General features: G+C 36.9%; 3 protein-coding genes across 4 annotated transcripts; 1 reads left to right on the top strand and 2 right to left on the bottom strand.

Annotated features, from left to right (window-relative positions):
- The first annotated feature begins 1459 nt into the window (after positions 1–1459).
- On the top strand, positions 1460–5686 carry LOC140777533 (protein COFACTOR ASSEMBLY OF COMPLEX C SUBUNIT B CCB4, chloroplastic). Its single transcript, XM_073121700.1, has 8 exons — positions 1460–1746; positions 1823–1989; positions 2401–2500; positions 2610–2683; positions 3571–3755; positions 3847–3917; positions 5266–5349; positions 5530–5686. Exons 1-8 carry the CDS (start codon positions 1597–1599, stop codon positions 5581–5583), a joined length of 885 nt encoding a protein of 294 aa, XP_072977801.1. The 5' UTR covers positions 1460–1596; the 3' UTR covers positions 5584–5686.
- A 95-nt stretch (positions 5687–5781) lies between these two features.
- LOC140777532 (uncharacterized) lies at positions 5782–10326 on the bottom strand. The gene is made up of 11 exons (XM_073121699.1): positions 9788–10326; positions 8927–9049; positions 8735–8831; positions 8521–8556; positions 8248–8435; positions 8028–8130; positions 7542–7723; positions 7388–7465; positions 6627–6729; positions 6446–6545; positions 5782–6300 (listed from the first exon to the last, which is right to left on the bottom strand). The coding sequence occupies exons 1-11, from the start codon at positions 10138–10140 to the stop codon at positions 5969–5971; spliced, it is 1695 nt and encodes a 564-aa protein (XP_072977800.1). The 5' UTR covers positions 10141–10326; the 3' UTR covers positions 5782–5968.
- Positions 10327–11390: 1064 nt separating this feature from the next.
- On the bottom strand, positions 11391–18447 carry LOC140777769 (calcium uptake protein, mitochondrial). Of its 2 annotated transcripts, none has more exons than XM_073122109.1 (9): positions 17999–18447; positions 17231–17298; positions 16171–16394; positions 15983–16066; positions 14467–14680; positions 12638–12814; positions 12438–12557; positions 11731–12039; positions 11391–11643 (listed from the first exon to the last, which is right to left on the bottom strand). In XM_073122109.1, the coding sequence occupies exons 1-8, from the start codon at positions 18300–18302 to the stop codon at positions 11824–11826; spliced, it is 1407 nt and encodes a 468-aa protein (XP_072978210.1). In that variant the 5' UTR covers positions 18303–18447; the 3' UTR covers positions 11391–11643; positions 11731–11823. The 2 variants fall into 2 exon arrangements, with proteins under 2 accessions (XP_072978210.1, XP_072978211.1); XM_073122110.1 differs by having other exon boundaries at positions 15983–16039.
- Positions 18448–18758: the final 311 nt, after the last annotated feature.

Raw genomic sequence — 18758 nt, 5'->3', positions numbered from 1 at the left:
GCATTAATGGATAAAGACGAGGACTAGAGCAAGTAATCTTAATTTTTTTTCGGGGGTGGTGGGGGTGGGGGTGGGGGTGGGGGTGGGGGTAAAAATAATAACGGAGAATGCCACTGGTTCTGGACTTGGGGAGCGGGTCAGAATCACGTGAACCGCACAAGTCTCGCTTCATGGAGTGCACACCCTCGAGGCGTGGGTCCCACGTCAAATTATAAGAACCAAGGCCCTTTATTAAGAAGACTTCGAGCAGCGAGATGAGACGACAAAAAAAGCGCGAGATTATTACCTCTATGACTAGGTAGGTACCTACTCGACACGAGCGAGAGACGCTTTGTTTCTCGTCAAAGACTTTTTATATATCAACCTAAACGGCATATTTAAAGATACTTCTCTTGTATGTTATCGTTGCACGACTCAGGCCAGCCAGAGTTATTGTCCACCTCTTCCGGAACGGCATTTTCAAAGTAATGCGTCTCAATTATAGAAAATTATTTTTTATTAAAAAAAAAAATTACACCTAACTTATTTTAAATTAGGTAAAACGTGGAACTGTAGTTTCTGGAGCATCACGTGACTCGCACTCGGTTCAATTTCAGACCCACATGTTACTTCTAGAAACAGATACGTACAAATTCGTTATTATAAATGTTTTTATAAAAAAAAAATTAAGATGATATATCTCTTCTCGCTAACCCGTTTTATAATGATAATCGAGCATACCTTATGGTCTCGTCTCGTCTCGTCTCGTCTCGTCTCGTCTTCTTCGCGAGGAGTAGTTGAAACCGTGTGAGAATCACTAAGCGGGTCCCACGGGGGACACGAGAAATATTCAAAGAGCTTCTTGAGGCGAGAATTATAACGCTTGAAGAAGATATAAACCAAGCAAATTGTCATCTGTTCCGAGTTTTTTTAATTGATTGATAATGATAGGCTTTCCGCGGAGAGGAGTCCAAATCCTCCCTTGTGCCGCGAAGTTGATGGTACGAGATGACGGGACTTCCTTTTTCTCGGTACTTCCTTTATCCGGGTCGTAAAGTATATGAGTAGATAGTGGATATCGTTATTCGTCTCACCTAACTTTTATATACTTTCCAAGTCGTAGGACTTCCATAAAATTATTTCTTGCCATAAATAAGCTAATTCCTCGAACTCTTTATTTTCTCTTTATGTTTATTTATATTGCTCGGTCCAACTTTTATCCGGATGCACACACGTGTCAAATGGAAAGGAGCCTCGAGGATCAGGGCTCAGGGTCGACAGTTGAACCAGTCTCTTCTTGATCAAACCTGATCCATGCCTGATACCTTTCATATAATATATAAAATTTTCTTTTAATAGATGATGAGCCCAACTAAGCCTTGAGCGTTAGAAACCCGTGGGTTGAATGGAAAACGAAGCCCAGCTTGACGCGTATTGGCTATTGGCCGGCCTCTTTATTAATTCAACTTTTAGCACGAGAGGGGTAGAGAAAGCCAGAGCAGTGAGCAGGAGGAGTACCACACATGTGAGGCCGTTAAAAGGCGCGGTACCGCCCAACTCCGCGATAACTCTCTCCGCTAAACCACCGGTGTCCCAGCTCTCCGAGAGCTCTCGCTGATGGAGGCCGGCGGCCTTCTGCGAGTCAGACCCTTCTCCTCTTTACCTCTCACCCCGTATTTCCACCGCCGCCTCACGCCGCTCCCGTGCTCGTTTGCCGTTAAAGGCTTCTCCTCCTCATCTCCTGCTCCTCCCTCAGCTTCGTCTCAGGTATCCTCTCTCTCTATCTCTCTCTCGACTTGTCCTTTCTTTTGGGGGTAATTTCTGTGCGTTTTGAGGGGCGAAGGGAATGTATAGAGGCCCGAAACCTCGTCGGGATTTGGTGGAAGAATGGGTCTCGGGAAACGATGGTTTGGTTCGGAGCTTGCCAATCTTTGTGGGCGGTGTTTCCCTCCTTGCTGTTCTTGTTAACCGTGCCTTCTCGGGAATAGCTCCCGTTGCGGATGCTTCAAGGTATATCTTCCCTTTCTATAACACCTTTTTTTGTGATCAATTGCAAATTTTTAGATGTAGAGTTGTTGTAATTTTAGTTGGTGGAACAGAGTTTAATAAAAACCATACAAATTATCATCTTATTCTTTCAACAGGTTAATACGGAACTGTTGCATTTAAGAGGGTGGCTCATGGCCTCTTTTGTTCATACCAAATTACGTTTAAATTGAAAAAGTTATGAGGAAGCAAATATATTGTTGTGATCTTGTACTCATCTATTCTTTGCTTTTTCTGCTAGAATTGTACAGCATATATTGATGATTCTACTCCTTAGCTTGTTGTTACAATAAATAGGTTTCATCATTTCTGAATATTTGTGTAGTATGATTTGGCATTTCCACTAATTTGTGGACATTTTTTCTCTTTGAAAAGTTCACAGTCGAGGGCAGATATATTAACTCTTTCTTTGGCTGTAACTGATCTTCTCACTGGCCTTGTATGGCTGTCAATCCGACCAAAACTTATTTTGCCGGTAAGAAACTTATAGTGTATATTAGACTCCTTTTTCTTTTGACTTAGTTCATTCTCCATGAATACAGTTTCCAGAATTTTCTTGACTTTCTTCCTGGACTTGATATCAGGTGGTTCCTCATGGTGTTGAATGTGAACGGATAAAATCTGGTATTGCACATCATGCAGTTATTGAGTTGATGTGGTATTACTTATTTTCTAGCAACATTGGAACTAGTTTTCTACTATTCTATCAGTATTGGTTAAGGAATATGTTAACTATATTTTGTGAAGTTTTTAGCATTCATCATGTAATCATGTAAGTTGGTTACATATTCAAAAGGAGCTGCTCTTGATTTAGCTTTTGGAGAAAAAAAAAAAAGAGTGTTTGAGGTTGTCTAATAGTTGAACTTTGTCAAGTAGGTTTGGCATGAGTTATGGTTGTCCCTCATGCCATGCAGCATGGAATAAATGTACATTGCCGCTAACTTGCTTGCATGAATACTGTGGGTATCAATTCATGGTTCCTTTGCTTTGCAGTAAATATTTCTTTCTTGGCAATAGAGCTTTAATATCTAAACCTAATCAAGTCAAACAATTTGTTCCACTATCCGTATATGCTTTTATCAATTGACTATCATTTTTTGGTGGATTATATCATTAGTAGATGTCAGTGATTTTGAAATATAATCATTTATCATAGTAAGATATTAATATTTCATTATAGTGGGCTGATAATTACAACTACTCCCTAAGTATGAACAGAACTCTCATCCAAAAACTTAGGCCTTTCCATTTATACTTTATTAGTTGAAATCAGGTTGATCAGTTTGCAGCTGTAGCTTGCTATGCTATTCAGTTATTCCATGATCATTTCTTAGTTCTTACTGTCTGTTACTATCAAGAAGTTTCTTTAAACAGATTACTATTAGATATGCATATTATTTTACAAAGAATTTTCCATTACCAGTGCTTGATTGGACAAAAGAATTTCCATTATCAGTGGTTGATTTCCATTCCAGTATTTTCTGACTTCTATATCCTTTTGAGAAGCATCGAGTTTTCTTGCCTAATTATTTTATTCGTGATCAGGGCATGGAAATCTCTTTCAGCTGCAACTTGTTGTAAATCTTTGGTTGTCATGCATCGAGGTGACTGTCTTCTCCAAATTGGGATTGCAGCTGAGTCTCCTAAAGAAGACGGTGAGGCAGTAAATGTAGATGCACATAAATTGATCCAAGGATCACTTTACAAAAGTGTCATGGAAGCTGGAAAGCGTATGTGTCCTACTCATAGTTTCACATCCATCTTTCTGGTATTTTCTTGAACCTTTATGTAATCCAGCGTATACAATATTCCTTCTTCCAGAAAGCTACTTAGCAAATCTTTCTCTTTATCCTGGAAGATCTGAGCTACCTTTTCTACCTACTAACACACAGGTGCCATTTTTCACTCTTCTCCATAAACTGTTAGTTACATTCCCCAAATATATTTAATTTTCTTTTCAACTACTAATGCAAAAAAAAAACTGTGATGCTTCTTAATTTCCAAACCATATTGTAGAATGACAAGCGGTTGTAAAAGGCATAGGTTAGGTGCTATCTTCTCGTGGCCATGTTTGGAACTCATAATTGGAATGGCTAAGAACATAATAGCACTTGATGTTATAGGTCTCCTTTGATTTGTGGATAATATATTACAAGAATAATTTTATGTGCACATCTTAAATGCAAATGAAGCACCTCAGTAATTTTATTCACATTTTGTTTAGTTATAAAACATGGATAAAACTGTACCGATTATCTCGAATAAGTTTATGTAAGAATGTGTGTTTAATGACTGAACTGTAAATAAGTATGGTTAGAAAGATCATTTTAAAATGAAAATACTAAAATGTCCTCATAATGATAGTGTGAAGTTATATTAGAGAATTAAGATCAATAATTACAACTTGCTACCCAAAGATGATTGTTTTGCTAGTCATTTTTAATAGGTCACACGTATTTTAAGCCAAAATTAATGGTTGATTGCAAAATTGAGCCTTTGGAAGAAAATGAGAGCACCAAAAGGAGAAATGCAAGTCGACTAGAATTTTTGCATGTTAGTGGAAGAAGGGAAAGCATAAAAGGGTTAGGTACATAGAGGAGGATATTTTGGTCATTTTTGTTAATAGAAATCTTGTTCAGAAATCGTGCATAATTTATCATACTCTTTTATCTATGATAAAATTTTACACATAACTTATTATATAACTTATCTTATGCAATGTTTGACTAAAATGTATATAAGTGAGTGTTGGTTTGTAAAATGTATTTTAGATCTTATTCATGAGTAAGTAACTCTGCACAAACTAAAAAATACATAGTTACACCAAATAGTTGCATGGAGGAAAATTTCCATTGCCAACACAAGATAGTTGGGATTAAAGTTCTTAATTTTTATTGTTTAGGAGCTTCTGCCATAGATCATAAGCTAAAGTGCAGGTTCCTAGCTAAAATATCACTTGTAAAGGTTGCACACTTGCATTATAGAAAAATTTGGGTTCAAAGTTCAAAAAGTATGTCTCTAGCTCAACATGTGCATGTTTCATGATGCACAGATGCACAATCAAAAGACATTTATGTTCTTTGTAAAATGACAACAGAACAGTCATAGCTTATAGCGAATTGTCCTATACATCTTTCCATTATTGTCCCTAAGAAATGATAAGGGGTACTCTGTACCTCAGTACTCAAATGTTTCTCATTCTCCATTGCTATTCAGCTGATGAACATTTTTTATTGCCAGGCTCTTATCTTACAACCAGTCGGGGACACAGGAATTGCTATTGTAGGTGGTGACACTGTAAGGGGCTTCACCAATCTTGATCAGGCAAGTATTATTTGGAGAATGAGATTCCCATATCAACTATTTGTTTTATTTGACCATGTTAACTTGTCAATTAATTGTATTCTGATGATCTCCAACTTTCCCATCATTTTTCTGCTATTACTCCCCTTGGAAAATGGCATGCAAGATCAAAATGTCTTACAAAGTCATCCTTTCTTGCAGGCATGGATTAATTCGATTGCAGAGAAGTTGGACGCCACATTGTCAAAGTCATAGACCCTGAAATTTCTGCCTTTGATGTTTGACCATGTTCATCTTAATCTCACTTATTTGTTGTACATATGGAAATGACCAGATCCCTACATGAACGGAAAATTCTGCTACATATGAAATTGTTTTTTTTTTTTTTCATTTCAAGAATTTTAGCTGAATGACTAATACAGACAACTGTTTATACATATATGTACATAGGAGTCAGCTGATAAATCCTCTTAATATTATTATTTTTTCTCTGATTAATCATAACACAGGTGATTTATTCAATCAAGATCTAGTTTAAAAGTCTTAAGAAACCACATTAGAAGGCACAGTGATATCCAGCATATTTACAACTGATTGGTGCTCTTCTGAGGCAATTTACAATATGCCAAGCTTAGGAAAGCTATGAAGCACTGGTGGTTGACTCCAGCAGGGACAGGTACTCCGCTATGGCCTCTCCTTCTTTCGCAACCTCAATGTCATAGTCAGCTAACGGATCCCCAGTCAGTTCGTTTGCAAGCTCATTTTCCATTATCGTGTCTCTTCCATCATTAGAGTGCTCTTCTCCATCCATATGATCATCTTCCAGACTATTTGCTGCAGCGCCTGATGAGCCTGCTTGATCATGTGTTGGTGGATTACTACCAGCTTGCTGGTCATTGTTACCTGTAGCTATTCCACCAAGTACTCTCAGCAAATCCTTTTTTGTATGCACATTGTTCAGAGCATCCATCACTAGGAATGAGACGAAATTAAGATCAGACTGAGGAATAATTCCAATAAACTATGTGGTCAATTATGTTACAATAACATAATTCAGGTTGAGATTGTGGGAGAATTGATCATTTGATTATTTTAACGAGAATCAGAGGTTCAGTACCTGCTGCTCTTTCGTAGCCCATGGATATGATTTCCTCAATATCTCCAGCTGTTAGACTTGACCCTGCTGCTACTCTCTTCCTCCTTGACTCAATTTGGCTCTGGATATGAAATAACACTGATTGGTTGATGATCACCCGATATGAGAAATAAAGAGGAGATTAGGAATAGAGATCAAGTACTTGTAAAGAACAATTCTTCTCAGGATCTGTTAGAAGATCCAGTGCTTTTTGTGTGTCATTTTCATTTATCCGGAGAGCTTCTGCAGCAAGGTATTTTTCGAACCTGAAGAACTCGAGAAGATATGGATTACCAGTTAGACAAGCGGAAGTTCCAGTATTAATCTAAAGAAAAGCTCTCCTTTCAAAATTGAATATTAATCAGTCTGCCCTTTGGATATATAATACCCACAATACTAGAGTAGCAGGACTCATCAAAATGAAAAACATATAGAGAAGCTAGTCATCGAGAAGATCCAGGAGCGGAAGTAAAAAATAAAAAGGTTCTGAAGCATTTAGTTGAAAAGCTAAGGATCAGAAAGAACAATCAAATTCTTATAGCAAATGAACGAACACCTTGTGACTGAGAAGTTACCAAGATATGTGTTATGCATTTATATGTTACAGCTCAAGCCTATTATATCCTACCATATTTTTGTCTCAAAGTTTTCTGTACTACATCAGAATTATGTTGTCTTCTTGTGTACTATATTGTATGCTTCAGTAGCAATAAATATGACTGCAAAAGATAATGTAAAATTATTCCTCAAAGGAAAATAAAGAATATTTTAGACTAAAGAGTGTATATAATGTGAAAGAAGTAGGAAAACATGTCTGAAGAAGCAGTATTTCCACAATACATAGTAGAGCTTCACAAGATTAGTAGGTAGTCCACTTAAACTTGGGTGCAGCTTAAAGGAACTCACAAGGCAATAGATCCTTACCCAATAGAAACCAACTCCTGCAACCTTTGCAGATCAACAGCCTTGTTTTTAGAAGTTTTTCCATATTTCTTCTGTTCCCTGCAAGCTCCTAAAGTTAATCATGATACTAGAAAAGAATAAATAAACATTCTATGTCCTGGAAGTAGAATTTCACATTATTTCTTTCTGTCTCTTAATGTTCTCCTCTTTTCTTCGAGCTTTTTTAGCACGTTCCTCCACCAGGAAATCAACTGCTGACTGAATATCTTGGCATGTCATTCTTAGTGCCCTTTTTGCTGCCCTTTCTTTGTAGCCCATGCCCATCAATAGTGACAAAGCTTCATCTGGCACTTGAAGCTAAGAAAAAAGACATGCAAAATAAGAGAGAATCAGTAGAAAGATCATAGCAATCATTTCACTGTCTACTTGTAATAGATATTCTGAACACTTTCTGAAAGTTATCTTCCTTGAACAATAGCAGAAGCACATATCACATGATTCATTAGACCCAAGATGGATTTTGGTTAAATATATATAACTTTGTTGTTTCTTTACTCCGAGATAAAAGACTGGTGAGAAATTTTCCAAAAAAGAAATGTAAGATAAAAGCCGATGTAGATCATCTTATTACAAAATAAAAAACAAATAACATTAGACAGACCTGCATGTATTTAGCTTGTGCAGAACTCAGAGATTTACGAGCCTCTTCAAAATTGCCACTGTGATAAGCTACCACCCCTTCCAAGAGGTCCAGTCTCAAATATCTGTTTTACCGGGTCATAAATGAGGCAGTCATGATGAGAGAAATCCCGAATGCGTTCAAAATGAAAACTCTCATTCTTTGTATATAAAAGTGAAAAGTCTCTAAAATAAAATCTCACATGGCAAGTTCTGAATGGCGACCATCTTGGAGGAGTCGAAACCTAGTGGAATCTTTACCATGAGAGTGTTCAAACCCTTTTCTAGCCTTCACCAGGCGTCTTCCCGCAAGTGATAAACATGAAATGTCCCGAAGCATGAAGTAACACCACACAATATCTAGTTGAAGTATTGGTACATTATCAATCATCTGGAGGCAAGCAACAAAAATAGCTAAGACAGGGATGCTATCAAAATATTGCAAAAACTTGATGCAAAATGATTTGCTAGATCACCTCAATAAACTTGGGGTCACATAGAGAAAAAGCCTCCTGCAAATAGGAAGAATAGATAATTATTCTACATATAAAAATTCCAACCATAGACTGCTGGGGAAGTTTACAAAGTAAGAGACTTTCCCCCTCAACATTCTCATAACAACTACAAGAATGTACCACAGACATTTTAGCAGCACTCTATAGCAAAAAATATAAAAGGAAGGAAATAAACCTCTGCCATGGTCAAGACATCCAATGCGTCTTTGTAATTTTGCTTATTCATAAGACTTTTAGAATTTGTATGGAGCATCAGACCCATCATCACTGCCCTAGAATTATTAATTGAATTAATTTCATTAGTGCTTAAGATAATCATCTGAAACTATAAGCTAGTTATTCAACACCATATGCAATCAAATACCACCTTTTATCAGACTCAGATCCAAATGACACTGCCTGACCACTTTGATCCTCGAGCTCTATGTTGTAATCTTCAAGGGGAACTGAACCATCTGAATGCCTCTGAGACAAAGCCTTGGCAGCCTCCCTGCATAACAATAATGATTTAAGCCACAAAGATCTCCGAAGCACAGATGTAGAAGAAAAGGAAGGACAATCACCCAAATAAGAACCGACTAAGATATTGATAATGTGATAATGCAATATTTATAATACACCGTGATGAATAAGAGAGAAAACACTGAGGCTTTAAAGTGTGAACTTTGAAGTCCTGATTGAATATAATGTCTAACCCTCATTTTCGTTGTGATTCTCTAATATAAGGACAAAATAAATTGCTAATAAAGAGTGCTCAGCCAGCAATACTTCAATAAAATATTAAGAACTACGGTACTATTTAGAAGTTACACAAAATGAAAAATAACAAAGGCTGCTGCATTTACAGCTTGTAGACATATTTTTTAGGGCAAAATGAAAATGAGCAAGTTTGCAAGCTGATTGGCATGAATAATTTATATAAACTAAAATTCCTCCATGAATGTTCTACTTTTTCGCAAATGCCAACCCAACTGCACGCAAACAATGTGCAAGCTGATAAGCGCGAAAAATTCAGATAGTATATGTACCAGATAATCAAACTATGCTATCCCATAACCTCAAATTCAAGCATCTTCAAGTTCCGTCACCCAATTCTGATTCAGAGAACGTAAACCCACATCAAAAATTGCATCCACAGACGAAACAACACAGGAATTACCCGCAAGTCATCACCTTTAACAGGACGAACAAAATTGATCGACAAACAACAAGTAGAGCGGAATCTTACCGGATTCTGGCCAGCTTGTTTGAGCGCTCGGCCTCGGCGGTCTCTTTCGCATTGACTTCCGCTGCCTCGGCATCCAGAGCCTTTCCCCGGTCGGCGGAGACGCACGTGGCGAGCATCTTGGCGTTGTTCTTGATCCCCAACTGGAGGAGAGAAGCCGCCCCATCGCCGTCCATTAGAAGCTTCCCCGCACAGATGAGATTGATGCAACTGGGATCGCCGCCGCCCGATCGCCGCGCCACCTCGGCCCGTAGCATCGGAACCGTCCACGTGTCCAACCGGACTTCCAGGATTCCCGACCACGCTCCGCCAATCTTTAGCCTCGCCGCCGGTGCCGCTGATCCGTCGGCCTCCATCAGAACTCGAGGTTTTTGAGACTAGATGAGAAAGATGGAAGAGACGAGAAGTGAGAGTGAGGGGTTTGGGGGACGGCTCTCTCGCTATCTACAACGAGTCTTCGATTGCCTTTGTTTGGAGACGAAGCAATTGACCGAGTGCAATTTAAAGTGGGATGGAAGTTTCGTCCTTTTTTTCTCTTCTTCTTCTTTTTTCTTTTTTCCTTTTCCTTTTCTTTTTTTTTTTTTTTTTTTTCCTTTTTTTGGGTTTGGGAAGAGGGAGGACTCGCGGATGTTGGATTATATATTTGGCGAATTGGTCTCCTTAGATCATTAGTTTCGATGTGGGTGGATAATCTGGTCGCAAGACGTCAAACGGGTTGAGTACAATGCAAGATCCGAATCCGGCATGGGTGGGACAATAATATTGGTCAAGCTGGTTCTGTATCCGAGAAAGCATTGATATGGCTCACAAATTTTCTTCTCAAATGTGAATCAGGACTTGAATCTAAGTAGTATGTAGATTCTTAAAATTTCTAATTCTCCTAACTCGTTTTGTTGTAATTTGTTCACTGCTTTCGTCTTCTATAATTCAAATTCGGACAGGTACTCAAATATCAATTTATCCGTAAGTATATAAGAAATGAATATGAAGTATATTTCACTCAAAATTCGAATATAATTTTTAATATATTCAGATTAGCTCATTATTTAAATTTATCCAAATTATGTCTCTATTTATATGCTACTAATTTAAGGTTCAACAGGTATCTAATTTGTTTCGATTTTAAGATTCCTATCCGTATCTAATTTATATTTATGCCTATTTAATTCGAATATAAATCCATCTGATATCTGTAATTCACCTCTTCCTGCAGCACAGTCGAAAACTATATGTGAAGTATTCCAAACTCCAACGAATCTGTCATCCTTATATTCGGTTAAGAAATCATAACAAAACTAAACAAATACTAGTCGCAAAAGCAATGTAAAAAACCGTCGACTTTAACTCACCTGCTTGGATTAACACAACACCTTTAATGTCTCTGAATTTTGCTTCCAGGAAGTCGTCAATCAGGAAACAAAAGATGAGAGATGAGCATCCTTTCAAATTCTTATCGAATTACCTTTTTAATGTTGCAGTGTTCATTTGAAACGAGAAGGCATTTGATATGCATATTTAGATATTTATGGAAACTAACAGAGCAGCAAACTTGAAGAAACTGTACATTTGATATTGTAGAAATCCTAACTAAGCACTAATAAAAGTAAATGTATCACAAACATATGCATTACGTTTAACTCATTCAAACATCGAGTCCTCACAGATTAGAATATCAACAAAGGTTTTATGTTGCCCAAGAAGCTCCAACGAGGAAAAGTAAATATATACACAACAATTCTAATGGAGCTTTGAGGGCCTATATCATATTTACATAACCATCAAAGAGCTCACGGTGTCCATCGTAATGGTTAACGGCTTCACAGTTGTTTCCTCCCTACATGCAGTAATGAGAACATTACCTGCAACAAAATATATCAGAACTTTTCAGATCATATGGGTATATTCATGACATTATAGTGGAAACAAGATTTTTAACTTTTGCATACCTTTGTTAAGAAATAGAGCCAATGTCAACCCCATTCCGCTGCAACATATGGATGAAGATTAGTATCCAATTAGTATCTGCTACGAAAAGTAAACTATATAGGCATTTGTGGGAGAGAACGGCTCCTTTTGCAATTAAACCAGCAGGAGAGAAGCCCCGGTATGCCTGCTGCTGTTGGCTGGCGAATATCACTTTCTCGCTTTTGTAGAGCTCTTAGGAATTCATCTGAACTTAAATTCCCATCAGAGTTTGCATCAAATACGTGAAAAACGACATCGACTAAGTTGTCAGTAACAGAGACACCACAAACCTATCACACACACACAAAGAAAAGGGAAGTTAATATAGAACAAGGCAGTGGCATACAAAGCTATGAGAACAATAAGCGCATTATAATAGGTTAATAGAAGCACAAAATTCTGATTATTTCGTGCCAACTTCATGCACATCCTTCATTGGTACTTGAGCTTACAAGTTACAAGTTATCTTTAAGTTAATGGAGCTGATACAACAAGCAGTGTGGCTGGATTTCAAATTTGATGCTCAACAGCGAAAAGATGCATTAGATGATCAATATCATTAGATGCTTAAGATGAAATTGTAACACCAGAAAAAATGACCAACTGTCAAGAATTAGAGTTTGGACTTGTACAGATATCTCAAGACACAAGAATATAATTCAGGAAATCTAAGATAAATATATCTTACATGCAATGCCGCACGTTTAAAATCCTTCTTCCTCAACAAACCATTTACTTTCCCATAACCAAAGATAGCTGTTGCCAATGGTTCTAATCTTCTACGCAATTCAGCAAAAGCCTTAAACTCCTGACATTCCAACATAACGAAAGATATATAAGAGAAGTCCACAAGGCTGATGACATAGAAGCACGCAGGAAGAATCAGACCTCAAAAGTAATGGACATATCCCTGAGATGTGGCTTATTGTTCAGATCATCAACTCTGTCAAGCAACTTGTTTATATGGTTTATGTCAGCAGAAGCAACCATGGACAATGCAAAATCCTTGGCAGAAATAGTTCCTCTTGAATAGAAGTCATAATGAGCAAACTCCAGGCGCACAATCTGATATGGAAAAGAGCAAGACAAATGTAAGTTTTGATACTTTGTAGTTCATAAGGTGAAAAGGAACCCTGGTCAATACTATACACTTGGAATTGGAAAACATGCATATCTACCTCTGTAAAAACAGCATTAATATATTCAAATAAAAAGCATACTTAGGTACAATTTTTTGTTTATTCTTCATGCAAATTAGAATTGAGTGCCTCAGGAAACTTTGCATTGGCTCATAATGATCAAAATTCCAAGATTCACACACAAGTGTAGCAGTGGGGCTTCCAATCTATGAAGCATGAACAATTCCATTTTCTAGGGCTTTTTTTGGTTTGAGGCTAAGCCCGTAATTTGATTAGTTAGTCTTGTTTCTTAGTTTTGATTTTTTTTATGAGTAAACTTGATTAGATATTAAAAAGATAAAAAAATGTTTGATTACTGAACCAATTTAAGAATTCCAAAACCAACTCAGGAGAGTCTCCAAACTGAAAGCAAACAAGGAAGGCCTAGGTATTCCCTTATCAGATGCTCAATACTTGTCAAATACTTGTAGATAGCAAATACTTCCTTTGTATCAGATTTTTTTTTACAATAAGTTCAATTTCGGGGCTAAAATACCAGTTAGGTGCTATCAAGAGTCCTACAAGAAGCGTAGTGGAAGAAGATTAGTACTTTCCATTTTACGTTAGGTCTGAACTATAATAAACATTTCTAATCATTTGTGTTATTTTATGGGGAGGACAGTTGATGTATTTGAAAGGAGGCCCAAATTAGATTTTTATGCGAAATGGCAGCTATTTGGCTTGCATCTTAGTAACAGGTTAACTGAAGGACAAATCCAGGCCATGACAGACAAGTTGATGTTTGAATAAACATCAACGGATAACTAAGGGTCACAAGATTTACCATTAGCATACTAACACCTCGCGCCAAGGCTGACTACCCTAAGAACTTGCCTAGCAGGCAAATATCTTATGAAATATTCATACAAGATATCTTATGTTAACAATTACTGTTGCACATGGACCAAACACGAGCAGGCTTAGGTTAGTCTAAAAGCTTGATACTCTTATAGATGAACAAAGGCAGCTCATTTAATCCCCTTCAAAGTTTGACTTGCTTGGCCACAACTCAATTTCTAGAATGCTCAAAGAACCAAGTCAGTAAGATTTAACAAAACTCATATGAGTGAAGATGGGAAATATCATCAACTAATAAAATACATCCCATTGTCAAAGATATTTTATAAACAATAGATGAGTACAATCCACTACTATGACGGATGAACTATACTTGCAGAAATATATAAGAAAAATATCATCTCACAAGCACCTTGCTAGTTTGAAACCCTTTTTCTCAATATTGAGATAAACAGCAGAACCATTCCCCTAACAATGATGTTCATTGGAACACCTTCCTACTAGATAAGACTACTGAATTACTAGAGAATATCATAGTGAACAAGAGTCCCACCTAATGCCTAAATCACTGATACAATGAAGAATCCTCGTAGATAAGTTTTATTCAGAAATGATTATGGAAGTCTAAGTCTGCTCTATTTCATCTCGATGGAGAAGTGATGAACTAACAGATAAAGGAAAGGTTGTTGTAGAAATTTAAAAAGAAACTGCAATAACCAAATAACTGAGGAAATGAATCACCTCATCATGCAAGTCCCTCAAAAATTTAACAAATCTATCATATTGAAGGCATCCATTTCCATCCTTGCCAAAGAAGTATTCAAGCAGACCACCATTTTCCACAGACTGGTCAACTTTTAGACCAATACGTAAGCCATCTCTGTGGCAGGCCCCTTGTCTATTATAAGAACGCATCAGTGCCATCACTTTCTTAAATTCTTCTTTTTCTATCTCTCTGGAAAAGAAAAGGACTAATCAATACAACTGTACTAGTGAGAGTTAAGATGACTAGAATGTGTTCATACCCTTCTTAATACCATCAATTAACAAATGAGACGATTGAATATGCTCATAAGAGCAGGTCTTTGTCTGGACAACAAGAGAACTTAACTGCACGTGAATTTTCACAAGTAAACAAAACAAAGTACAACTTCCACCTCAATAACAAGTTTACATAAATAATTAACTCCTAATGAAGAAATCATGGCAGACACTTAAACAAACATTAACATAAGCAGTAAAAGACTATAATGATTCTTAAGAGAAACATTTGAGCTTTAGTACAGGCAAGGTGTTTGGAATGCAACGTCAGACGGCAGAAAGTAAAAGGTAAACAAATGTAACCTGAAGAACCTGCATGTGCTCATGACACTCTATATTCAGAAATATCATATAGAAAGAGAAAGAAGTCTCAGGAGGAACTCTGTACTCTATTACTTTATCCTTTTACGCACATAAGCTTGAAAGAGACAATTTTATATTGAAATGGTGCTGCGGCTGTCTATGACAGCTTTGTGAATATAGATCAATCTGACTCCACTGCAAGAAATGGCTAACTTTGGTATCCTAGGATATGATATTAAACTCTAATTATGCTTTTAGTAAGTTTCACATTTAAAACAGTAAGACATGATGGTTTCTTAATTCAATTCTATATTTAAACCATTTAAATTTCTGCATTAGTAAAAAACATATCATAATTAACATACTCCTCTTCAAGTGACAAATAGACAATATATGGCAAGTTTTAATGGCCATGAGGCATGAGTAGATAAGGAAACTAGAAAAAAAAAATCCAAAATGTATAAATATGGAAAAAATTAAATGATTTGTTATATTGATTGCAAGAATGCAGGTTGCAAAATGAATTTGAAACTTCCTTGCAGTCTACAAGTCCTAAGATTGTCATTATCCAAAAAGGCAATCAGTTTTGGAGAAAATTGCATATTAATCAAGTAATCTCACTATCAATGCACTGTATTGTTCTTACAAGATATTAAGCACAATTGATTGATGATAAATATTAATATTCTTCAATCAAACTTTTTAGTCCTTAGTATCACCAAAAATCATCACTTATTGAAATATAGCCCATGAAATAAAGCAGCAATGACATATAAGCTGGAAAAGAAGATGATCATATTGTAACAGAAAATAACATGGAGTAGTACCTAAAATTAAAACTTCCACATAAAGTACTTATGTCAAGTGGCAAATTCATAAGATCAAGATTATTTAATGCAGATAGAAAACCCACCCATTGTTGTCAACATCAAACATTTTAAAAGCCACACTGAAGCTTGATTCAGAAATGCTGAGAAGAGTCACAAAAAAGATATACCTACATCAGGGGGGGAAATGTCAGGAAGAGCCCATTTTGCTGAGCCTTTCTCGTTTAAAAGTTTTTTGCTGACTAGTACAAGCTTCAATATTTTAGCTACTTACTCAGCGAAGGATATAAGTCCATCATTATTAGTATCAAAGAGCATAAAGAAGTTTGATGGAGCACAATGCAAGTCTCCTGGAGGGTGCTCCCCTCTTAAACGTCCTTCCCTGATGATATTCGATTCAGATGGCGGAAATACAGGAACAACCGCCCTCATTAAATCCGCAGGTAACATATATGCTTCTCCTTTTGGGCTTCGAAAGGATGCAAAGTACTCAAAGATCTAGTAATAAAAATATTAGCATTAGTAACCCAGACTCCTAAGAATGGACATTGACACATCAAACAATTCTCCATATGAGGCAGTTATATATATTTAAATGTCTTTAAGGTCATTACAAATGCCTCAGTTGGTCCTATACATATGATAAGCGATCAATAGCTAAATGATGTCAGCAATATGGGTCAACCATAAATTGTGCAATCTTCAAATAGGAACCAATTTTTCAAATTATAGTTTTCATTATTTGGTGAGTCATTTGGAACCTTAAAAAAACCTTTGTTGTGTTGAAGGAATATCAATAAGGTATAGTATAAACAATTGCCTAAGGCAATAATAGTAGTGGAACGAGGAGAAGTATATAGAAAAGACAGTTTTCTTTCTCTTATAAAGGTATTAGTTAATGACAACATTAGTGAATTCATCTCCAAGTCCTTTCTTCCATGATAAATTCATTGTGCACCAAGAAAAAGGGATTAGTATTAGTTAGTGATCCAATAGTGGAACCAGTGCTCTAGGAGTCCTTTCTCCTGTGATGAACTATTAGCACCAATCCTACATTTTCTCCATTGCAAACCGAGGAGAAAGGGAGCTCTATCCAAATGGAAAGAAAAATTTATCATCTATCAAACCATGAGTAACTCATTGCTCGAGAAAAATAAGCACCAAAATAAAACTAATAGAAAACACATAAAATAAAGATAAGTTGATAAGAAAATTTTGGATAAATGCATTACACAGTATTGCAATATGGTTGTAAATAGTAAAATTATTACGATTTTCTTAATCCTTAACATATTCACTGTACCAAAAGGACAAAAACAATATTGGAAAATTACCTTTTCTGGGGGACTCCTCATTCTTATTCGTTTCTCATAGTTAAAAAATACCCTTCTTCGATATGAATCTGAAAGTTCGGATGTAAAACCCACAAATGATTAAAACATTCACAATAAGATATTCTGATATGAACGAGGAATGACAAAAGGTATCATTTGTGCGCATACCAATGCTTACCTGCTCGCAAAAAAACATTTAGCTAAGCAGATATGAAAATAATAACATTTTTATTGATCAGTAGTAATATCATTATGCTTTAGTAATCTTTTTACTCTGGTAATTTACTCCCTCCCCCCTGGACTAACTTGTGAAACTTTGTTGGTTTTACGGTAATCCCATCGTTTCTCTCAGAAACCCTGTCTCCTTCTGATTGGTTAAGACCTCCAGAAGATATAAAACAAAATTATGAAAAGGTTCGGAATAGATCATAGACTCCACATCCTACGGAGAACTTTCGTGTTGATCGATTCCATTATACATGTCTAATCTAATTGTGCTGTTATTTTGATTCCATTGGAATTGTGACGTTTGAATTTGATTAGATTTGGGCTATCAACAAATTAGATTGCTAAAACCTTTTTCTCTTTTGGTGCAAAAGTCAAAACTTTTAGAAGATTACGTAGCATCAAAATAGAACATGAAACAAGTATCGTAACGACATTGAAACAAATAAACCGATACATAACCACACAAAAAAAAGGGAGGGGAAAAACAAATCCTCACTCGAACATCGAAAATAAAAAAGAGATCGAGGAAGAGACTTTTACCCCCGAAGAGAAATTTTGGTTTCTTTTCCTTGGATGCATCCATTAACGAGATCTGATAGTTGGAATCCTCCGTCCCCGAACCAGAATCTGCAAAGGAGAGAGAAGCATCCGGCGAAGAAGGCAGCAACCAAAACCCTAATCCGGTTCCACCGACGGCTAATATTCCGGTCACCGCCCCCGCGATCGAGCTATGCTCCGGCTCCGGCTCGCTGCGTCCGGCGGCGGCGACGGTGGAGAAGGGAAGGGCGGATCTAAGCCGTCCTATCACAGATCTCCTAAGAGCGCTGCCACATGAGTAAAGCATCGCCGTCGGATTGGGAAAACGAAACGAGACGAGACGAGATCGAGATCGAGATCGGAAGATTAAGAAAAGGAGGAATAGAGGCGGCGAGACGAAAGCGGAGACGCGACCTTAACGACCAGATTGCTTTCTATTCTATCCATGACGAAAGGAATTCGGCATCATATACGGAAGATAAATTGACGTGTCAATATCTGGACTCTTTGTCCATTTCATCCTTTCCCACCAGACTGTTTAGAATGAAATAAACCATATACCAATTACCAGCTAAAGTAGTCAAGTCCATTTCTAAACTTCGGTAGGTAATTATTGCCCAACAAAAAACTATCGTTGATGGTTCGGTGTAGATAGCTTGGTTCGATGGTTGCCCCTTTTTTATATATATTCAAAAAGGATCTAGTCTTATAACAAAAAAACCAGGGGCGGACTTAAAATAATCATTAACTCATTTGCCTGGAC

Source organism: Typha angustifolia, chromosome 15 (genome assembly GCF_048772165.1).
Source record: "Typha angustifolia cultivar Huaian chromosome 15, ASM4877216v1, whole genome shotgun sequence".
In the NCBI taxonomy this organism is placed as follows: domain Eukaryota; kingdom Viridiplantae; phylum Streptophyta; class Magnoliopsida; order Poales; family Typhaceae; genus Typha; species Typha angustifolia.
The sequence above is the reverse complement of the archived record's forward strand: the minus strand, read 5'-3'. Positions and strand labels throughout refer to the sequence as shown.